At 49.6% G+C, this 17,468-nt stretch overlaps 1 protein-coding gene across 8 annotated transcripts in view; it reads left to right on the forward strand.

The window, feature by feature from the left end:
- Positions 1-4,397: 4,397 nt before the first annotated feature.
- The window catches only part of KPNA1 (karyopherin subunit alpha 1), a 260,914-nt gene continuing 247,843 nt past the window's right edge, over positions 4,398-17,468 (forward strand). For 2 of the 8 annotated variants that reach the window (XM_065585965.1, XM_065585998.1), the window contains exon 1: positions 4,414-4,577. In XM_065585965.1, coding sequence (XP_065442037.1) covers positions 4,468-4,577 — 110 coding nt within the window. In that variant the 5' untranslated portion in view covers positions 4,414-4,467. Of the gene's footprint in view, positions 4,578-17,468 lie in introns of all 8 variants that reach the window. The other 6 variants (XR_010598953.1, XR_010598950.1, XR_010598943.1 and 3 more) reach the window with 6 other exon arrangements.

Consider the following 17,468-nt stretch of genomic DNA (forward strand, 5'->3'; position numbering starts at 1 on the left):
ATTATTACTCAGAGTTCTGTATTAATATGCCTAGTAAGGAATCTGACAAAAAACATTTCCTGAATCTTTTTTGTTGTCTGTATTGTTACAGAGACACTTGCTGACCGGTATTTTGAAATAAATTACCAAAATAATTGAAACTGGTGTGATTATATTGTGTTATTTTGACAAAATATGGAGGATTTTAAAATATTGTGCACAGAATTTTTTTTATTTGGGCACAGAATTCCCCCAGGAGTAACTATGTTGGCGTAGTTAATCCACCTCCCTGAGAAGCGGTAGCTATGTCGGAGGAGAAGCCCTCCCGCCAACATAGCACTGCGTACCTGGAGGGTTAGGTCGGTATAACTATGTCGCTCCGGGGGGTGGATTTTTCACACCCTTGAGTGACATAATTATACTGATATAGATATGTAGTGTAGTCCTGGCCTAAGTGCTCTAAAATCTCTATGCTTGCAGAGATTTTCTTGAAATTTGCAACCCTTCATAGGAATGCAGAGTAGGACCCAGAAATAGACGCCCTGGAAAAAAATAGCAGTTTTTCAGAAAGTTTTTAGGTGGGGCTTTTGTGTGCGTACAGAATTAGAGATCAAACTACTGCTGTTATGCAGGTCAAAAATGGTCTCAATCGGTCAATTTTTGTGCAAGGTAGTGCCACCCACTGAGTCTTTGAGGGATCCAAATTGTGAATGGTGTTTAAAAACATGTTAATATTTTTGCTTGCGTGGATGTGTAATCTGGAAAGATTACAGTGTGTGAATGTGCCAATGTAGCGGGGTGGACACCTGGTCCTGCCTGGAAGGGCTTGAAAGCAGCCCTGGAGAGGGCTGTAGCTCTAAAAGCTGGGCTGATTGGGGAAATGGCTGCAGCTGGGCCACACCCCAATCAGGCCACAGCTGGCCTGTATAAAAAGGCTGGGAGCCAGGAGCTCAGGAGTCTCTCAGAGAGAGAAGGGCCTGGCTGTAGGGAGCTTAACCAAGTACCTAGAGTGGAGCAGGGCTGGGGAAAGGCCAAGGGAGCTGGGGAACTCCGGCCTAGGAAAGCCCCAGGCTGCAGGTCTAGGATAAGGCCAAAGGGGCACTTGGGTTGCAGGAGGCAGCCTATGGGTAGGCAGAGGCAGCAGGTCCGAACCCCTTTGCCTGTGATGAGTGGCTGATACTGCAGTCTGCCCCAGTGAACGGGGGCTAGATGGATACTGGGCAGTAGCCAAGACTGAGGCGAAGTGGGGATAGTGGGTGGGGGTTCCCCTGGGGCAGATAACGGGGCACCGGGATCCTGGGAGGGACACAGGGCCAGCAGCAAGGCGGATCACTGGCCTGCAGAAGGTGCTCCAAGGCTGGCAGAGCTAATTCCCGGAGATGACCAGCAGGAGGCGCCACAGGGGTGAGTCCTGCACTGCTATAACCAATAAAGAAAAAGAATGTGAGAGTTTCTGTGCATCCACTTTATACTTGCCTAGATGATATGAGGGAATGTGCCAATGCCATTGCCCCGTGAACATCCTGCCACTGATGTTTCTAGTATGAACCTTTGTACCCCTGTCCAATAAACATTTAATAACTCACGTTGTTTGCTACAAGTTGTCTATTTTTATAATATAACATGCATTTGTTTTATGGAGAGGTTTATTGTGAACACAGCAAACTAGTCAGTATCCAGTCTAATGAAAATGTTTGCTCTATTGGGTGGGGAGGAACCAGATTACAGAGGTGTGTGTGTGAAGGTACCAGTGGAGAGGGCCAAGGAGAAAGGCTGGGGCTGCAAAGGGGTTGGGAAATGAGGACGGGTGGTAGAATATTAGGGTTGGAAGGGACCTCAGGAGGTCATCTAGTCCAACCCTTGCCAGACAGATTTTTGCCCCAAATCTCTAAATGGCCCCCTCAAGGATTGAACTCACAACCCTGGGTTTAGCAGGCCAATGCTCAAACCACTGAGCTATCCCTCCCCCCGTAAGCATTGGATTGGTTGCTTGAGAAAATCTGTATTTTCCTAGCCCCTGTGGGAATGAGAGGGGCAAATGGCTACTTCATTCTCGCATAGACTGTCGGGTTGATGATGTTTTCATGCTATCTTTTTGTGGATTCTGGAGTCCAAAGCGTGACGCACATGCTCGTGAGCAGATTGGGCAGACAAAGTCATTGGTGAGCGTCTTGGTAGCTATAGCAGTAGCATGATGCTTTTCCCTTGCAGCTAACAGTTGATTATTTCTGTCCTCATCAAAGGCTTGGAGAGCTCAGAGTGTTGTATGTCACCATGCTGATCTATTTGATGAAGCCTTCTCGAGATCAACTAGTTTTATTGCACCAAAGTGTACGCTGTTCTTGATGCTGTCCTTGTAGAGCTTTCTGGGGTGGCCTTGATTCCGGTGTCCTTTCTGGGGAGTCGATGTTCAGGCATCCTAATGATGTGTCCAACCCAGTGTAGTTGGGCTTTTATCACCATGGCCTTGATGCTTGTGGCATTTGACTTTTGGAGAACTTCTAGGTGGGTAATTTTGTCTTGCCAGCGGATTCCCACAGTGGCGCACAGACATCACATATGGAAAACCTCTAGCTGTTTGATATGCCATTTGTATGGTGTCCAGGTCTCATAGCCATAGAAGAGAGATGTGAGCCCAAAAGCATTGTAAAGTTTTATTTTTGTTGAGAGGGTTATGTTGTGAGATTTCAGGACTCTGTTGCATAGCTTTCCTAGTGACTGTGAAGCTCTCTGTATCCTGTTTGTGATCTTTGTCAAGAAATCCATCATTGGAGATCTTGCTGCCGAGATAGGTAAAATTGTCAACTTGCTTTAGTTGTATTCCACTAATGGATATGCTAACGGGATATGGCGTGGAGTAGTGAAGATGATTGATGCAACACTACAGTTTTCTCCGGGCTGATTGTATTTGGATGCTTCAGCAAAGCGATCTACGATGCACTGGAGATCTCCCTCTGTGTGTGCTAGGAGGGCACAATCATCCACAAAGTGCTTTTCTTAGTAGTAGTTCTGTTACTCTTGTTTTTGCTTTAAGCCTTATACGATTGAAGACTGAGACGTCGTGTCTGTACCTGATGTATATGCCTCTGTTGAGCCTGTTTGTAGCATGGTTGAGAACTTGAGTGAAGAAGCGGTTGAACAGTACAGGAGCAAGGACACAGCCTTGTTTGACTCCATCTGAAATGGGAAAGGAGTCAGTGAATCCGCACTGAGCCTCAGGTAGATTGGCTTCTGAGACAGTTTAGGAGGACATGAGCGAAGATTTTTTCCAGTGACACGGATAGGAGAGATCCCAGGGTAGTTATCGCATACCGTTTTGCTGCCTTTATTTTTAAATAAAGGAATAATTGTGGCATCTTTGAAGCCTTGTGGCATTTCTTTGTTGTCCCAGATGTCAGTAAGGATCTTCTGGAGTGTTGTTGACATCTTTGGACCAGCAGATTTATATGTTTCTGTTGGTATTCCATCTCTGCCTGAGGACTTTCCTGAGCTGCTCATGCCTTTTCTGTTTCTTCAAGTGAGTGTGGGGAGTCAAGGTGGTGCTGAATAGGCTCTTGAGATATCTGGTTAATAGCACTTGTTTCAGTTGAGGATGGTCTGTTCAGTAGTTGGCTGAAGTGTTCAACCCATCTCTGTTCCATGCCATGTTTGTCTTTTGATGACTGTCCAGCCATCAGCCGTCATGAGTGAACCTGTGCCCACCTTTGAAGGTCCATAGACTAGCTTCAAAGAATCAAATAACTTATTTCATTTGTTTCTGCATACATTTGAATGTCTTCTGCTACCTTCTCCCACCATTTATCTTGTATTGAGTGTAGTTGTCTCCGTGTGTTGCTTTTCAGGAGTTTGAATCTGTCTCTCTTTGGGATGGACTGAATAATTATTTTGCCAGTTTTGGAAAGCTTTTTTTTTTTTTTTTTTTTTTTTGTCTCTTGTGATTTCCTCCTCATTTTTGTCAAACGAGTTGTGGTGAGCCCTTTTCTTCTGTCTGAGGATGTCAGCTGGAGGTTTCTGTACTTGAGACACTCTGTACCTAGGGGTAACACCCTGCACCCCCATGTCCATCCTTATAATATGACTGTGTGATATCCAATGCAATTTGTCATGGCGGGTGTCTTCGGAAAGCTCATGATACACTGAGCATAGTTTATTATAGTAATGTTATAGGTTGTAATTTCATGTATATACTTATGAGGCTGAAAATGTGTCCTTGTGGCTTAAAACAAGCCCAGGCAAAACTCTTCAGGAGCGGAGGGGCAGTTCCCATACATGCCTTGATGAGGTGTGACAAACCCAGCCCAGCCTCACAGGAACAAAGGACACTGGCCTAGGCAGCAACAAAGGACCTGTTGGACTCTCTAGTGAGTCACCCCACGCCCCTTCCCTTGGTCGGTTTGGGATTATGATGAGGTAATGTCACCTGACTCTGAAGGGTGGGGGGGAGCCAAGAGAGAAGAAAGAACATGATAAAAGGGAGAGACATTTGCCATGCGCGCGCTCTCTCTCTCTTCCACCTCCATCTACAGACACCACTACCATGCGACTGAAGCACTGATCAAAGGGGAAAGCCTGGCTGAAGGGCAACCAGCCAGCCTGTGGTGAGAAGCATCTAAGTTTATAAGGGCACTGAAAGTGTTAAGATCAGTTTAGAATGCATTTTGCTTTAATCACTTAAAATCTATTTTGTAGTTAATAAATTTGTTTGTTCTACCTGAAGCAGTGCATTTGGTTTGAAGTGTGTCAGAGACTCCCTTCGGGATAACAAGCCTGGTACATATAAATTTCTTGGTTAAATTGACGAACTCGTATAAGCTTGCAGCGTCCAGCAGGCATAACTGGACACTGCAAGACTGAGGTTCCTAGGGTTGTTTCTGAGACCGGAGATATTGGCTAGTGTCATTTTGGTTGCATAAGCCAAGCAGCGGCTGGCCAAAAGTGCTCACTAAGGTAGCAGCTTACATGCCAGAGGCTGTGGCTGAACAACCCAGGAGTGGGGGTTCTCACAGCAGTGCAGGCTGGCTCCCAGAGTCGAGGATTGAAGTGACCTAGCAGATAACACCAGGGAAATGTCTCAGTACTGTGTCCCTGAATTCCTCCCGTGAAACAAGGTTATCACCAAGGTTGGTTTCTAGTGCACTTGTAGCTTGTCTCGATAGTATGCATGATTTAATTCAGCAATATCAGGGGATCTCTTGATTGTTTTTGGCATTTCAGGCATGTGGCTACAATGTGTACATTCAGTATTGACCTAATCATTCTAGGATCCATCCAGCATTCTGCTCCATCCACGCATGGTTCTGGTGATTCTGACATCCCTTATGTCACATTAATGGACAATGATGTAATCTATTAGATGCCATTGTTTGGGGTGCATCCATGTAGTTTTATATTTGTCTGTCTGTCTGAAGATGGTATTTGTAATAGTTAGGCAAGTGTGCATATCATAGCCTAAGAGTAAGAGACCATTTTCATTCAATTTTTGAATGCCATTTTTTTTTCCAATGACACCTTGCCAGTTGTTACCTTTACCTATTCATGCACTGAAATCCCCTATGATGATTAGTTTGTCACTTTGAGTTGTTGACTTGATGAGAGAGTCGAGATCAGAGTAGAACCGTTCCTTAGCATTGTCAGGGCTTGTTAAGATGGGTGCATATGCATTGATGATGGTAACAAATCGTGACTTATTTAGCAGTAGCCGGAGTTTCATCAGTCTTTTGTTGATGCCTGTTGGAAAGTCTTCAAGAGTTTGGTTGTGATGACAATTTCCAGTCCATGAATTGTGGTTCTTTTGGAAGGGAAATGTCTACACTGGAAAAGTCAAAGCGCTGCCACATGAACGCTCCCACGGCAGCGCTTTGAAGTGCAAGTGTGGTCGCGCACAAGCACTGGGAGAGAGCTCTCTCCACGTACCTAGTAAACCACCTCCGCGAGGGGATTAACTCTGAGCCTGGCTCCCAGCACTCAGAGCCTGTTTACACTAGCGCTTTAAAGTGCTCAGACCTGCTGCGCTCAGGGGGGTGATTTTTTGCACCCCTGAGCCAGCAAGTTAGAGCACTGTAAAATGTAAGTGTGGACAAGCCCAACGTGTAGCCCCCAGCCGGTTCTGTAATAAAGCCCTCATCTGCCAATCTGGTTTCACTGAACACTGCAATGTCAATATCCTACTGGGCTAGCTCTTTTGAAAGAAGAGCTGTTCTGTTCTTCTTTTAAATCTAGAAGTATCATCTTGGTCTATCATAGTCCTGATGTTCCAAGTACTTTTTAGTTATTTTTTGTTTTCGACTGCGTTGAGGATGCTCTGCCAGCTGCGGTAAACTGACCGGATTTGATTTGGGCAGGCAATGTTTGAGGCACCTTTTCTAGCCCCTTCCCTTACAAAGGGAGAGCAGTGCAATCCTAAAAAGGGCTGCTCTGTTGCCAGGCACGTTGCCGAGCTTCCCTGCTGCTCTTGGGATAGGGATGGGTGACCAATGTCCCAGGCCACCTATGTGCAAGCTTGTGGCTACGACAGCTAGTAATCATCTTCACCAGTCACTTCGCCACTCCCCCATCGCCAAAGGCTGTTACTACTGGAGGCTTCTTTAGCTGCAGTGGATAGCCATGACTTCTGTAGTGCCCCATCATGCCTTTCGCCTTCTACAATGTGTTGCTGCACTGCTTTTCAAGCTGTTGGACCAATATACGGTCTCTTCCGCCTTGGCTACCAGAACAGTCTTCGTATGCTTCGGAGGACAATCCCTAAATCACCGTCAGTTTCCACACTTCCACTTACCTTCACCTGGTTTAGCCCACCTGCCGAGGTGGCTTACTGGGGTGTGGCCGCTGTCGCATACTTACAGCTACATGAAGCCACGGGTGAGAGCGGGGTGTACATTGGGGACCAGCGAGGAAAAGAACCACTCCAGGAGTGTGGCATTATTTTGGGGGTAATTAATGTGGAGTGTCCAAAGAGACACAGTGTGGTGGTTTGGAACCGACAGCTTAGGTATCTTGACTGCTGAGGGAAAAGAAATGTGTGTGCTGCCAGGGTTGCTAATGTGGATTCTAGATGATTCTTGGCTCATGAGGTGGCAAAAGTTTGCAGGAGAGCAAGGAGTAAACTATGACATGGGACTGACATTTCACTCCATATTCTTTATGAAAATATGCTTATGATATTATTATGACATAACTGAGATGTACTTTATGCAAGATGGCTCATGTGAGAGATCATTGGAAAGGTTATGATATTCTGAATGTGATTATCCAATTTGTATGCCTGTATCATTTGTGTATCTGAAGTTAGGAATATTGACTATGTATCTGTATTTCAAATATGCTACTTTTGGGTGTCACCCCTAACTAGCCCTTCAGGTACAACAATGGAAAAGCCAGACAGGGCTAATGGCCCATTAGCAAAAACAATGGACTGTAAAAGAGCTTAGTCTTCCTGTGGAGGCTCCAGACAGCCTATGAGTAATGGCTGCCACAATCCTGCAGAGACATGGGGCTGAGTCACCTGGTACTGGACCCACCCCTTGGAATGCCAGTGTTCTTCCACTGGGAGACAAAGGGTTCCTGCCATACATAAGAGCTATATAAGGCAGGAAAGTGACATCATCGAGGTTCCCCTCTGCCTCCCCACCCAAAGAGACACTGAAAAACACCTGGAAGCAAGAACTGAACTGGGGGGAGAAGCGTTGAGCCCAAGCTGGAAGGGCATCTAGTTTGTGAGTAGTAATATCTGAGGTCTTAAGCTGGAGACCAGTGCAGCTGCCTTTCAAGACTTTCTGTAATCTGCCTGCAACAATATCTAGTGAACAAGCTTAGCTTGCGTGTTCTTTTTTATTTGCTTAGTAATCTGTTTTGTTCTGTCGGTTATCTCTTATATTCACTTACAATCCACCTTTTGTAGTTAATAAACTTTTCTTTTTATAACATAACCCAGTTTCTGCAATTCATAATTGGGGGGTGGGGGAGAGGGAATAAGAGGCTGTGCATACCTTCCTCCACATTAAGGGAGGAGGCAGATTTCATAATATACCTTTGGGCCTGCATTCCAAAGGAGGTGGACACCTGAGTGCAGGGGCAAGTCCCTTAAGCTGAGCCTTCCCAGAACTGATCTCCGTGTCTGTGTCATTCTGCAGTTGGGTGTGGCCCTGCCTGTGTGTTTGCTGGAGGAGGCTTAATAGCCTGGCTCAGCAAGACAGGTAAGAAGGGTGCCCAGGCTGGCATAACTGGTGGGCTCAGTGGTATCTCAGCACATGAGGTGGCACCTTACGGGGTCCAACCTATCACTGGGACTACAGCCTGATTTGGGTGGAGAGCAGTGACCTGCATTGGTATCATGTTTTGTCAATATCTAATCAGTGACTTCAGAGATTGTGATCTACTAGGCATTGTGTTGACTCACTTGGATAGAAATGATCTGAGCTTTATTCCTGGTGTGCACCACATACAGTGTATGAGAGCAGATTTGACAAAGCCCTGGCTGGGATGATTTAGTTGAGGTTGGTCCTGCTTTGAGCAGGGGGTTGGACTAAATGACCTCCTGAGGTCCCTTCCAACCCTAATCTTCTATGATTTGGACCACGTCCTAGATTTGTTTCCATGAGCTGTGATAGGTTTCTCTGATTTGGCAAGCATCTGAATAATTGCTACAGAAATAATATGGAAACCATTAATAAGTGTTGGAAGAACATTAATTGGGAAATTGGAGGGTTCATGGCTGACCAGTAATTGTGCACTGTATGATTGTGATGGGGCAGGATGCCACACCCCCACATCTTTCATGAACACAGACTGCTCTAAGACAGGGGTGGGCAAACTACAATCTGGCCTGCAAGCTGTTTTAAACCACCCCAGAAGCTCCCAATGGGGAGCAGAGTCTGAGGCTTGCCGTGCTCTGGCGCTCCAGCTGGGGCACCGGGTTGGGGGCCGCACCACGTGGCTCGGTCCCGCTCTGGCGCTCCAGCTTGGGCGCCGGGTCGGGGGCCGTGCCACACTGTTCCCTGAAACTTCAGAATGGCTCTGCTCTGGGGCGCAGTCGGGGGCCGCTCCACACATAGGAGTCGGAGAAGAGACATGCCACTGCTTCTGGGAGCCGCTTCAGGTAAGCGCCGCTCGAAGCCTGAACCCCATAGCCTCTCCCCACGCCCCAACCCCCTGCCCCAGCCCTGATCCCCGTCCTGCTCTCCAAATCCCTTGATCCCAACACGGCGCACCCTCCTGTACCCCAAACCTCTCATCCCCAGACCCACGCCAGAGCCTGCACCCCTTCCCACACCCCTGCCCCAGCCCTGATCCCCCTCCTGCCCTCCGAACCCCTCGGTCCCAGCCCAGAGCACCCTCCTACACCCCAAACTTCTCCTCATGCCTGACTAACCTAATTTCCTTCTATGACAAGATAACTGGATGAGAGGACGTGTTATTCCTTGACTTAAGCAAAGCTTTTGAAATAGTCTCCCACACTATTCTTGCCAGCAAGTTAAAGAAGTCTGGACTGGATGAATGGACTATAAGGTGGATAGATAGCTGTCTAGATCATTGGGCTCAACAGGTAGTGATCAATGGCTCCATGTCTAGTTGGCAGCCAGTATCAAGCGGAGTGTCCTAGGGGTCGGTCCTGGTGCCAGTTTTGTTCAATATCGTCATTAATGATTTGGAGGATGGCGTGGATTGCACTCTCAGCAAGTTTGCAGATGACACTAAACTGGGAGGAGTGATAGATACGCTGGAGGGTAGGGATAGGATACAGAGGGAACTAGACAAATTAGAGGATTGGGCCAAAAGAAATCTGAGGTTCAACAAGGACAAGTGCAGAGTCCTGCACTTAGGACAGAAGAATCTCATTCACTGTTACAGACTAGGGACCAAATGGTTAGGCAACAGTTCTGCAGAAAAGGACCTAGGGGTTACAGTGGACGAGAAACTGAATATGAGTCAACAGTGTGCCCTTGTTGCCAAGAAGGCTAACGGTATTTTGGGCTGTATAAGTAGGGACATTTCCAGCAGATCGAGGGACATGATCATTTCCCTCTATTCGACATTGGTGAGGCCTCACCTGGAGTACTGTGTCCAGTTTTGGGCCCCACTCTACAAGAAGGATGTAGAAAAATTGGAGAGAGTCCAGCGGAGGGCAACAAAAATGATTAGGGGGCTGGAGCACATAAGTTATGAGGAGAGGCTGAGGGAACTGGGACTATTTAGTCTGCGGAAGAGAAGAATGAGGGTGGATTTGATAGCTGTTTTCAACTACCTGAAGGGGGTTCCAAAGAGGATGGAGCTCGGCTGTTCTCAGTGGTGGCAGATGACAGAACAAGGAGCAATGGTCTCAAGTTGCAGTGGGGGAGGTTTAGGTTGGATATTTGAAAAACTTTTTCACTAGGAGGGTGGTGAAGCACTGGAATGGGTTACCTAGGGAGGTGGTAGAATCTCCTTCGTTCCTTAAAAGGTCAGGCTTGACAACGCCCTGGCTGAGATGATTTAGTTGGGAATTGGTCCTGCTTTGAGTAGGGGGTTGGACTAGATGACCTCCTGAGGTCCCTTCCAACCCTGATATTCTATGATCCCCAGAGCCCGTGCCCCCAAACAGAGCCCTCACCCCCTCCCACACACCAACCCCAACTTTGTGATCATTCATGGCCCGCCATACAATTTCTATTCCTCAATATGGCCCTCAGGCCAAAAAGTTTGCCTACCCCTGCTCTAAGACTTTCTTGCTCGTAATAAAGGCCATTGTGTAGTTGTAGTGAGGCAGTGTGGCCTCCCTCTGACCGAGACAGGGAGGAACCCCCTCTGTGCCTAAGTGGGCAGAGCCAGGCCTGCCTCATTCCTCCGCCGGAAGTACGTCACCGGGACAGGAAGTATAAAGGGCGGGGCCTCCCGCTGAGTTAGGACCAAGACACTGAAGAAGGCAGACCGACCCTGCTCACTCCTGGATGCTGACCTTCAGGGCCGGCTCTAGGATTTTTGCCGCCCAAAGCAAAAACAATTTTGGCCACCCCCCCCCCCCCCTGTTTTTAATAACCCCACCCCCGGCCCCGCCTCAACTCCGCCCCTTCCCCAAATCCCCAGCCCTGCCTCCTCCCCCCAGGCTCTCAAGCCTACGAGGGAGGGAGGGGGAGAACCCGCGCCGCAGCCACTCGGAATCCCCCCCCCCCCTCAGGTTTGAGAGCCTGGGAGAGAGGGAGGGAGACTCCGAGTGGCCGCGGCGTGGGCGCCGCTTCTCCCCCACCTCCCAGGCTCCCAAGCCTGGGAGGGAGGGGGAGCAGCGGTGCGCGAAACGGCCGCTCGGGATCTCCCCCTCCCTCCCAGGTTTGAGAGCCTGGGAGGGAGGGCGAGTAGCGGCGCGCGAATCAGCTGTTTCGCGCGCCGTGGCAGCAGCAGCGGAGGTGAGCTAGGGCGGCCGGGGCACATTTTTAGGGGCGGCATTCTGGCGCCGGCCATGCCGCCCCTAAAAATGTGCCGCCCCAAGCACCAGCTTGTTTTGCTGGTGCCTAGAGCCGGCCCTGCTGACCTTGCTGCTGAACCCAGGACTGCCACAGGCCACCTACCTAGAGGAGGCGGAGGACACCCTGCTGTTCTAGTACACCCTGAGGGGAGGAAGTGGTCCAAGGGCAGCCGACCTTGGTCTGGCAGCAGCTTTGCGTGAGGCACAACCAGCGTGTTGTGGTTGGGATCCCCGCTGACCCAGTGGTGGACCACTCTGCCACTATTAGGGCACTAGGTTGGGGTGCGGTGGAGTAGGGTGACTGCTGGCTTGTTCTGTCTCTGCACCGAGAGACTGGGGTTGATTGACTCTTGGGCTTGCTCTGGCCCTACAACTAGAGCCCAGAACTAACTGACTGCAGGTCTTGCTCTGTCTCTGCCTTCAGAGACCAGAGCGAATTGACCACTGTGTGTGCTGCGCCCTTGGCTGAAGGGCCTAGAGCTACTAGTCTCCTATATGGGCTCTGAACCCTGCCACAAAGACCCAGAGACCGTACGCTAAGCTGTGCATGGTCTCTGCATGCACGGCTCGAGGGCTATAGGTGCTTGGCTGCTTAGCCTGTTAGCCCAGTTGGGACACTACGCCTAATGCTAATTCCCCTGACACTAGGCAGCGGCCCGACAACTTAGTGAGGCGGTGTGGCCTCCCTCCGACCCAGAGGGGGAGGGACAACCGTGCCACGACTACAGTAGTTTATTTACAATGTTTTTATCCCTCCCCCAATACATACCAGTGTCTCCATGCCTTTACACACTGTATCTCAACCTCTTCTTCAAAATGGGGGGGAGGGTAAAGTGTCACTATTGAGAGGACCCCCTTTGTCACGCTCACCTAACCTTCTGTTTCTCCAACACTCCTTGTTGGCTCATCTGTTTGTCACAAAGTGTTAAATTGTCTTGTCCTACACAGAGGCATTTTGATCTAGAAAATTTAGATAAGGTGCTTCAGGGAGGGATAGCTCAGTGGTTTGAGCATTGGCCTGCTTAAACCCAGGGTTGTGAGTTCAATCCTTGAAGGGGCCACTTAGGAATCTGGGGCAAAATCAGTGCTAGTGAAAGCAGCGGGCTGGACTCAATGACCTTTTGGGGTTCCTTCTAGTTCTATGAGATAGGTATATCTCCATTTTTTTTTTTCAGGCTGTGCTAAGTAGTTGCTGCTCTTAACAATTTCAAAATAATAAAATACAAATAAATTAGAATAGTTCAGATATTATATTATGTCATCTGGTATGACTCAACGTGATAGGACACCTCATACTGTGCACTGCTACTAGTGCCACTCAAACGGATCCTCACAGCTCCTACCACCATGAGGTTGGCAGGAGAGGATTGTTATCCTTACTTGACAGAGGGAGAAACTAAGGCTGAGAAAGGTGAAGTGACTTGTCACACAGTCAGTCAGTCACAAACCAACATGCCTATTTATTATTGGGAGTGGCTCCCTATTGCTCCTTTTACTTAATCTTTGGGTACCCACTTCAGTAATACTACAGCACACATTAAGGCAATGCTGTGGACCATAATCCATGTGTCTAAAATTTCAGTGTCCATTTGCTTTTAGAATCCTAGAATATTAGGGTTGGAAGGGACCTCAGGAGGTCATCTAGTCCAACCTCCTGCTCAAAGCAGGACCAATCGTCAGACAGATTTTTACCCCAGTTCCCTAAATGGTCCCCTTAAGGATTGAGCTCACAACCCTGGGTTTAGCAGGCCAATGCTCAAACCACTGAGCTTTTGCTTCAGTCTGTCACCCTCTCTATCCCTAAAGCAGGTTGAGTGGATTTTTTATACTAGAGGTGGTTGGTAATGTTTCAGTGAAATGATTTTTTGTCAGAAAATGTCAGTTCATTGAAACCAAAACTTTGTGTGAACATATTAGTTTTGACAGAACTTTCATAAGGAAGGTGGTTCTTCGAGTGCTTGCTCATGTCAATTCCAAGTAGGCGTGCGCATGCTGCTCGCACAGTTTTAAGAAGGTTTTCCCCCTAGCAGTACCTGTCGGTTCAGCTGTGCAGCCCCCTGGAGTCGTACCTTCACGGCGGTGTATATAGCTCCCTGCCAACCCACCACCTCTTCAGTTCCTTCTTACCGCCAGTGACAGTCGTTGGAGCAGCTCTCTTCTCTTGCTACGGCAAGCGATCCCCTAGTGGACTTTCCCGTGTTGTATCTGTAAATAATTAAACTTAGTTTTCACTAGGCCATAGTTAGTTAAGATAAGTTTTAGTTGGGGGTTTCCCCCCACCACCACGTTCTCCCCCTCCCGGGGACCGGGGCATGCCTTGGTCTCAGGGGTTCAAACCATGCGGGTCCTGTCTGAAGCCTATGCCAAAGGGAGACCCACATGACTCCTGTTTAAAGTGTTTGGGGGAAGCCCATCAGACTGAGAAGTGCAAAATCTGCAGAGACTTCTGCCCAAGGACTATGAAGGAGAGGGACTTTAACTTAAAATTGCTCCTCATGGAGTCAGCCTTTTGTCCCCACCAGCACAGGCGGTGTCCGACCCCAAGCCCAGCACCTCGGTGTGGAGCGCACCAGCCTTTGTAAGAGAGGCTGCAGCGCCAAGAAAGCACTCAGACTACAGAGACTTTTGGCACCGCCACTCCCCAGCATGAAAGACCTCCTCCGGTGCAAGTGCCCAGCACCACTCCCATTCACCGGTGCCGCACAAGAAGATCACTCTCCCATTAGAGCAGCAGAGCAAGGAGGCACCGAGACCTCCAGCTCCTACTCAGCTGGCACAGTCGACTCCAGCCTCACAGGGAGGTCTGTCGAGTCCGGTTCTTGCAGAATCCCCAGTGCAAGAGTGTCAGGTGGAGGAGTTGAACCTTCCCTCCACTCCAGATCCCTTTGAGGCAGCCAGCAATGACAGCGCAGTCCAGGGAAAGCCAGCGATGATGTGGAACCGCCCGCCCTCACCTCGGCACCATTTCCCCCCACACCATCTTGCTCCGTACTGCCTTTGTCGCCGAGGTTGGACTCAGAAACATACGCATCTAGGTGGAGCCGGCACTGCTCCAGACAGGAGGGGTGGCCATTGCCTATGATGTTGTGGCCACTCGAGTGGCAGGCACTGGCTCAATGGCCCTTCTGGACTCCGTGGGCCTATCACCAAGCCCAAGGCTGGGGTCCAGATAGGTGTCAGATGTATCCAAGGCATGGGCCCCTCCATCATGATTTGTAGCACAGGAACCTCCTCGAGGCCACAAGATGGGTGCCGGCCTTGGTGCCCAGAGGGCACAGCAGGAACTGGCACTGGGGCCAGCCTGAAGGTCCCTCGAGGGTAGCTTTGCTCCTCATTAAGACCCTCCAGAACACCCTGGAGTGTTGTGACAAACACCCGCCTCTCTTTCTCCCCCCACCCCACCCCCCCATGACCAAAGGGGTGGAAAGGAAGTATTTTGTGCCTTCAAAAGGGTATGAGTACATTTTCACACACCTTCAGCTGGGCACATTGGTTGTAGTAGCTGCCAATGAAAAGGAAATGCAAGGGCAATTCCGGACCAACTCCCCTCCCTTCGTGAATCGTCTATCCCATTTCTACCATGCTTGGGCACAAATCACCTCAGACCACTGGGTCTTGAGCATGGTAGAACTGGGATATTCTCTCCAATTCTGTTCCCTCCCTCCTTATCCCACCATTCCCATTCCTCTTCAGGGACCCTTCTCACGAGCAACTTCTCATGCAGGAGGTGCAAACGTTCCTACAACTTGGGGTGGTAGAGCAGATCCCTCCGGAGTTCAGAGGTAGGGGGTTCTACTCCCGGTATTTCCTAATTCCAAAGGCCAAGGGTGGGCTCAGACCTATTTTAGACCTGCAAAACCTCAACAGATTAATGAAGAAGCTGAAGTTCTGCATGGTTTCTCTGGCTTCCATTATCCCCTCCCTGGATCTGGGTTTTACTGGTATGCTGCCCTTGACTTGAAGGACACGTACTTTCATGTGTCTATAGTCCCATCCCACAGATGGTTTCTCTGCTTTGTGGTCAAGAAAACCCACTATCAGTTTACAGTTCTCCCCTTCGGCCTCTCGGCGGCCCCTCGCGAGTTCACCAAGTGCATGTTGGTCGTAGCCACCTTCCTGCAGAAGTGGCAGGTGCAAGTATTCCCATACCTAGACGACTGGCTAATCAAGGGCCGCTCCACGGCCCAAGTGAAGGACCATGTGGGCCTGGTTTGGGTGACGTTCGACAGGCTTGGCCTGATACTGAATGTGGCAAAATCAGTCCTAACCCTTACTCAGAGGATCAAATTCAGTGGCGCTCCCCTAGACTCTGGTCAAGCCAGGGCATTCCTTCCAGAAACATGCTTTCTCGCCATGGGTGCCATCATACAGGAACTCAGGCAATACCCCACTATTCCAGCGCAAAATTGCCTGAAGCTGCTTGGCCATATGGCTGCTTGTACGTGTGTAGTACAGCATGCCTGGCTGCAGCTCCATACCCTTCAGGCTTGGCTAGCCTCGGTATACAGGCTGAACCGAGACCACCTGGACAAGTTGGTCAAACTCACTCCTCCAGTTATCAAGTCCTTCCTGTGGTGGCTCGACCTGCAAGTGGTGTATGCGGGAGTGCCCTTCTCTGGGCCCCAACCGTCGCTGTCTCTAGTAACGGATGCATCAGCAATGGGTTGGGGGGTGCACCTAGGAAGACTCGGGACTCAAGGTCTGTGGTCCCAAGCAGAACTTGCGCTGCACATCAATGTCAGGGAACTACGTGCTGTTTGCCTTGCTTACCAGACATTTCAAACCCATCTGGAGGGCAGATGTGTATCAGTAGGGAGCTACCAAATTCACAGCCATGAAAAACACGTCACAGACTGTGAAATCTGATCTTTTGTGTGCTTTTACCCTATACTATACAGATTTCACAGGGGAGACCAATATTTCTCAAATTGGGAGTCCTGGCCCAAAAGGGAGTTGAAGGGGGTCACAGTGTTGTTTTAGGGGGGCTTGTGGTATTGCCACCCTTACTTCTGCGCTGCCTTCACAGCTGGGTGGCCAGAGAGCGGTGGCTGTTGGCCAGGCACCCAGCTCTGAAGGCAGCACCCCACCACCAGCAGCAGAACAGAAGGGTGGCAATACCATATGTGATAGACCCAGGCCAGTTGGGTACAGCAGAATAGCAGATATACTGGCCACTGGATTAACAGTTTTCTGTTCCCTGACTGACCAGAGCAGGGGCTGCTCCAGGCTAATGAACACGTGACTCCAATTAACCTGCAAAGAGTCAGGTGAGGCCATTAAGCTAATGTGACCACCTGACTCTAATTAAGGCCCCGCTGATACTATAAAAAGGGCTCACTCCAGTCAGGCAGAGGAGAGCCAGAGGTGAGGAAGTGTGGCTGAAGGGCTGGTTAATGAAGACACCCTCAAGTTATTGATAAGGGAGCCCTAAGGTAAGGGTGAAGAAGGGAGAAGCAGGAGAGCTGTGGGGAAGTGGCCCAGGGAAATGTAGCATCTCTGGCAGTGAAAGGTTGGCTGCCAACAGCTGCTACCTTTAGGGTCCCTGGGCCGGAACCCAGAGTAGAGGGCGGGCCTGGGTTCCCCCCAACCCACCACTACAGGATCACCTCCTGGGAGGGGAAGTCAGGCCCATGTCAGGACAGGAGGCTAAACTGATCTAAAACAAGCCCCTAGGGACAACAGAGACTGTGGGAGTTCTCTCACCAACCTCCTTGCTGGCCTGTGATGAAAAGGGCTCAGTAGAAAAGGGCCCTAGAGAGAGAAGGGCTACGTGGAGGGTCAGAGTGAGCCACTGAGGCTAGCATATACCGCCTAGATGCGCAGGACCCGCGGGGGCAAGGTCAGAGCTCTGCCACAACTGGTGTCAGGAGTGGGATTGTGATTGTTCACAGCATGGCAGAACAGAGGTTTTTACTAAAAAAAAAAATGCACTGTGGTTTTTGGTTGTGGGTTTTTGTTTGTACCACCATGGAGGAGGTGGTGAGAGCACTGGTGCAAGCCACAGCGGCCCAGCAGGAGGCAACCCAGGCTCAAGCGATGGCGCAACAGGAGTCCA

The sequence above is a fragment of the Chrysemys picta genome, chromosome 1, assembly GCF_011386835.1.
Source record: "Chrysemys picta bellii isolate R12L10 chromosome 1, ASM1138683v2, whole genome shotgun sequence".
Lineage (NCBI taxonomy): Eukaryota > Metazoa > Chordata > Testudines > Emydidae > Chrysemys > Chrysemys picta.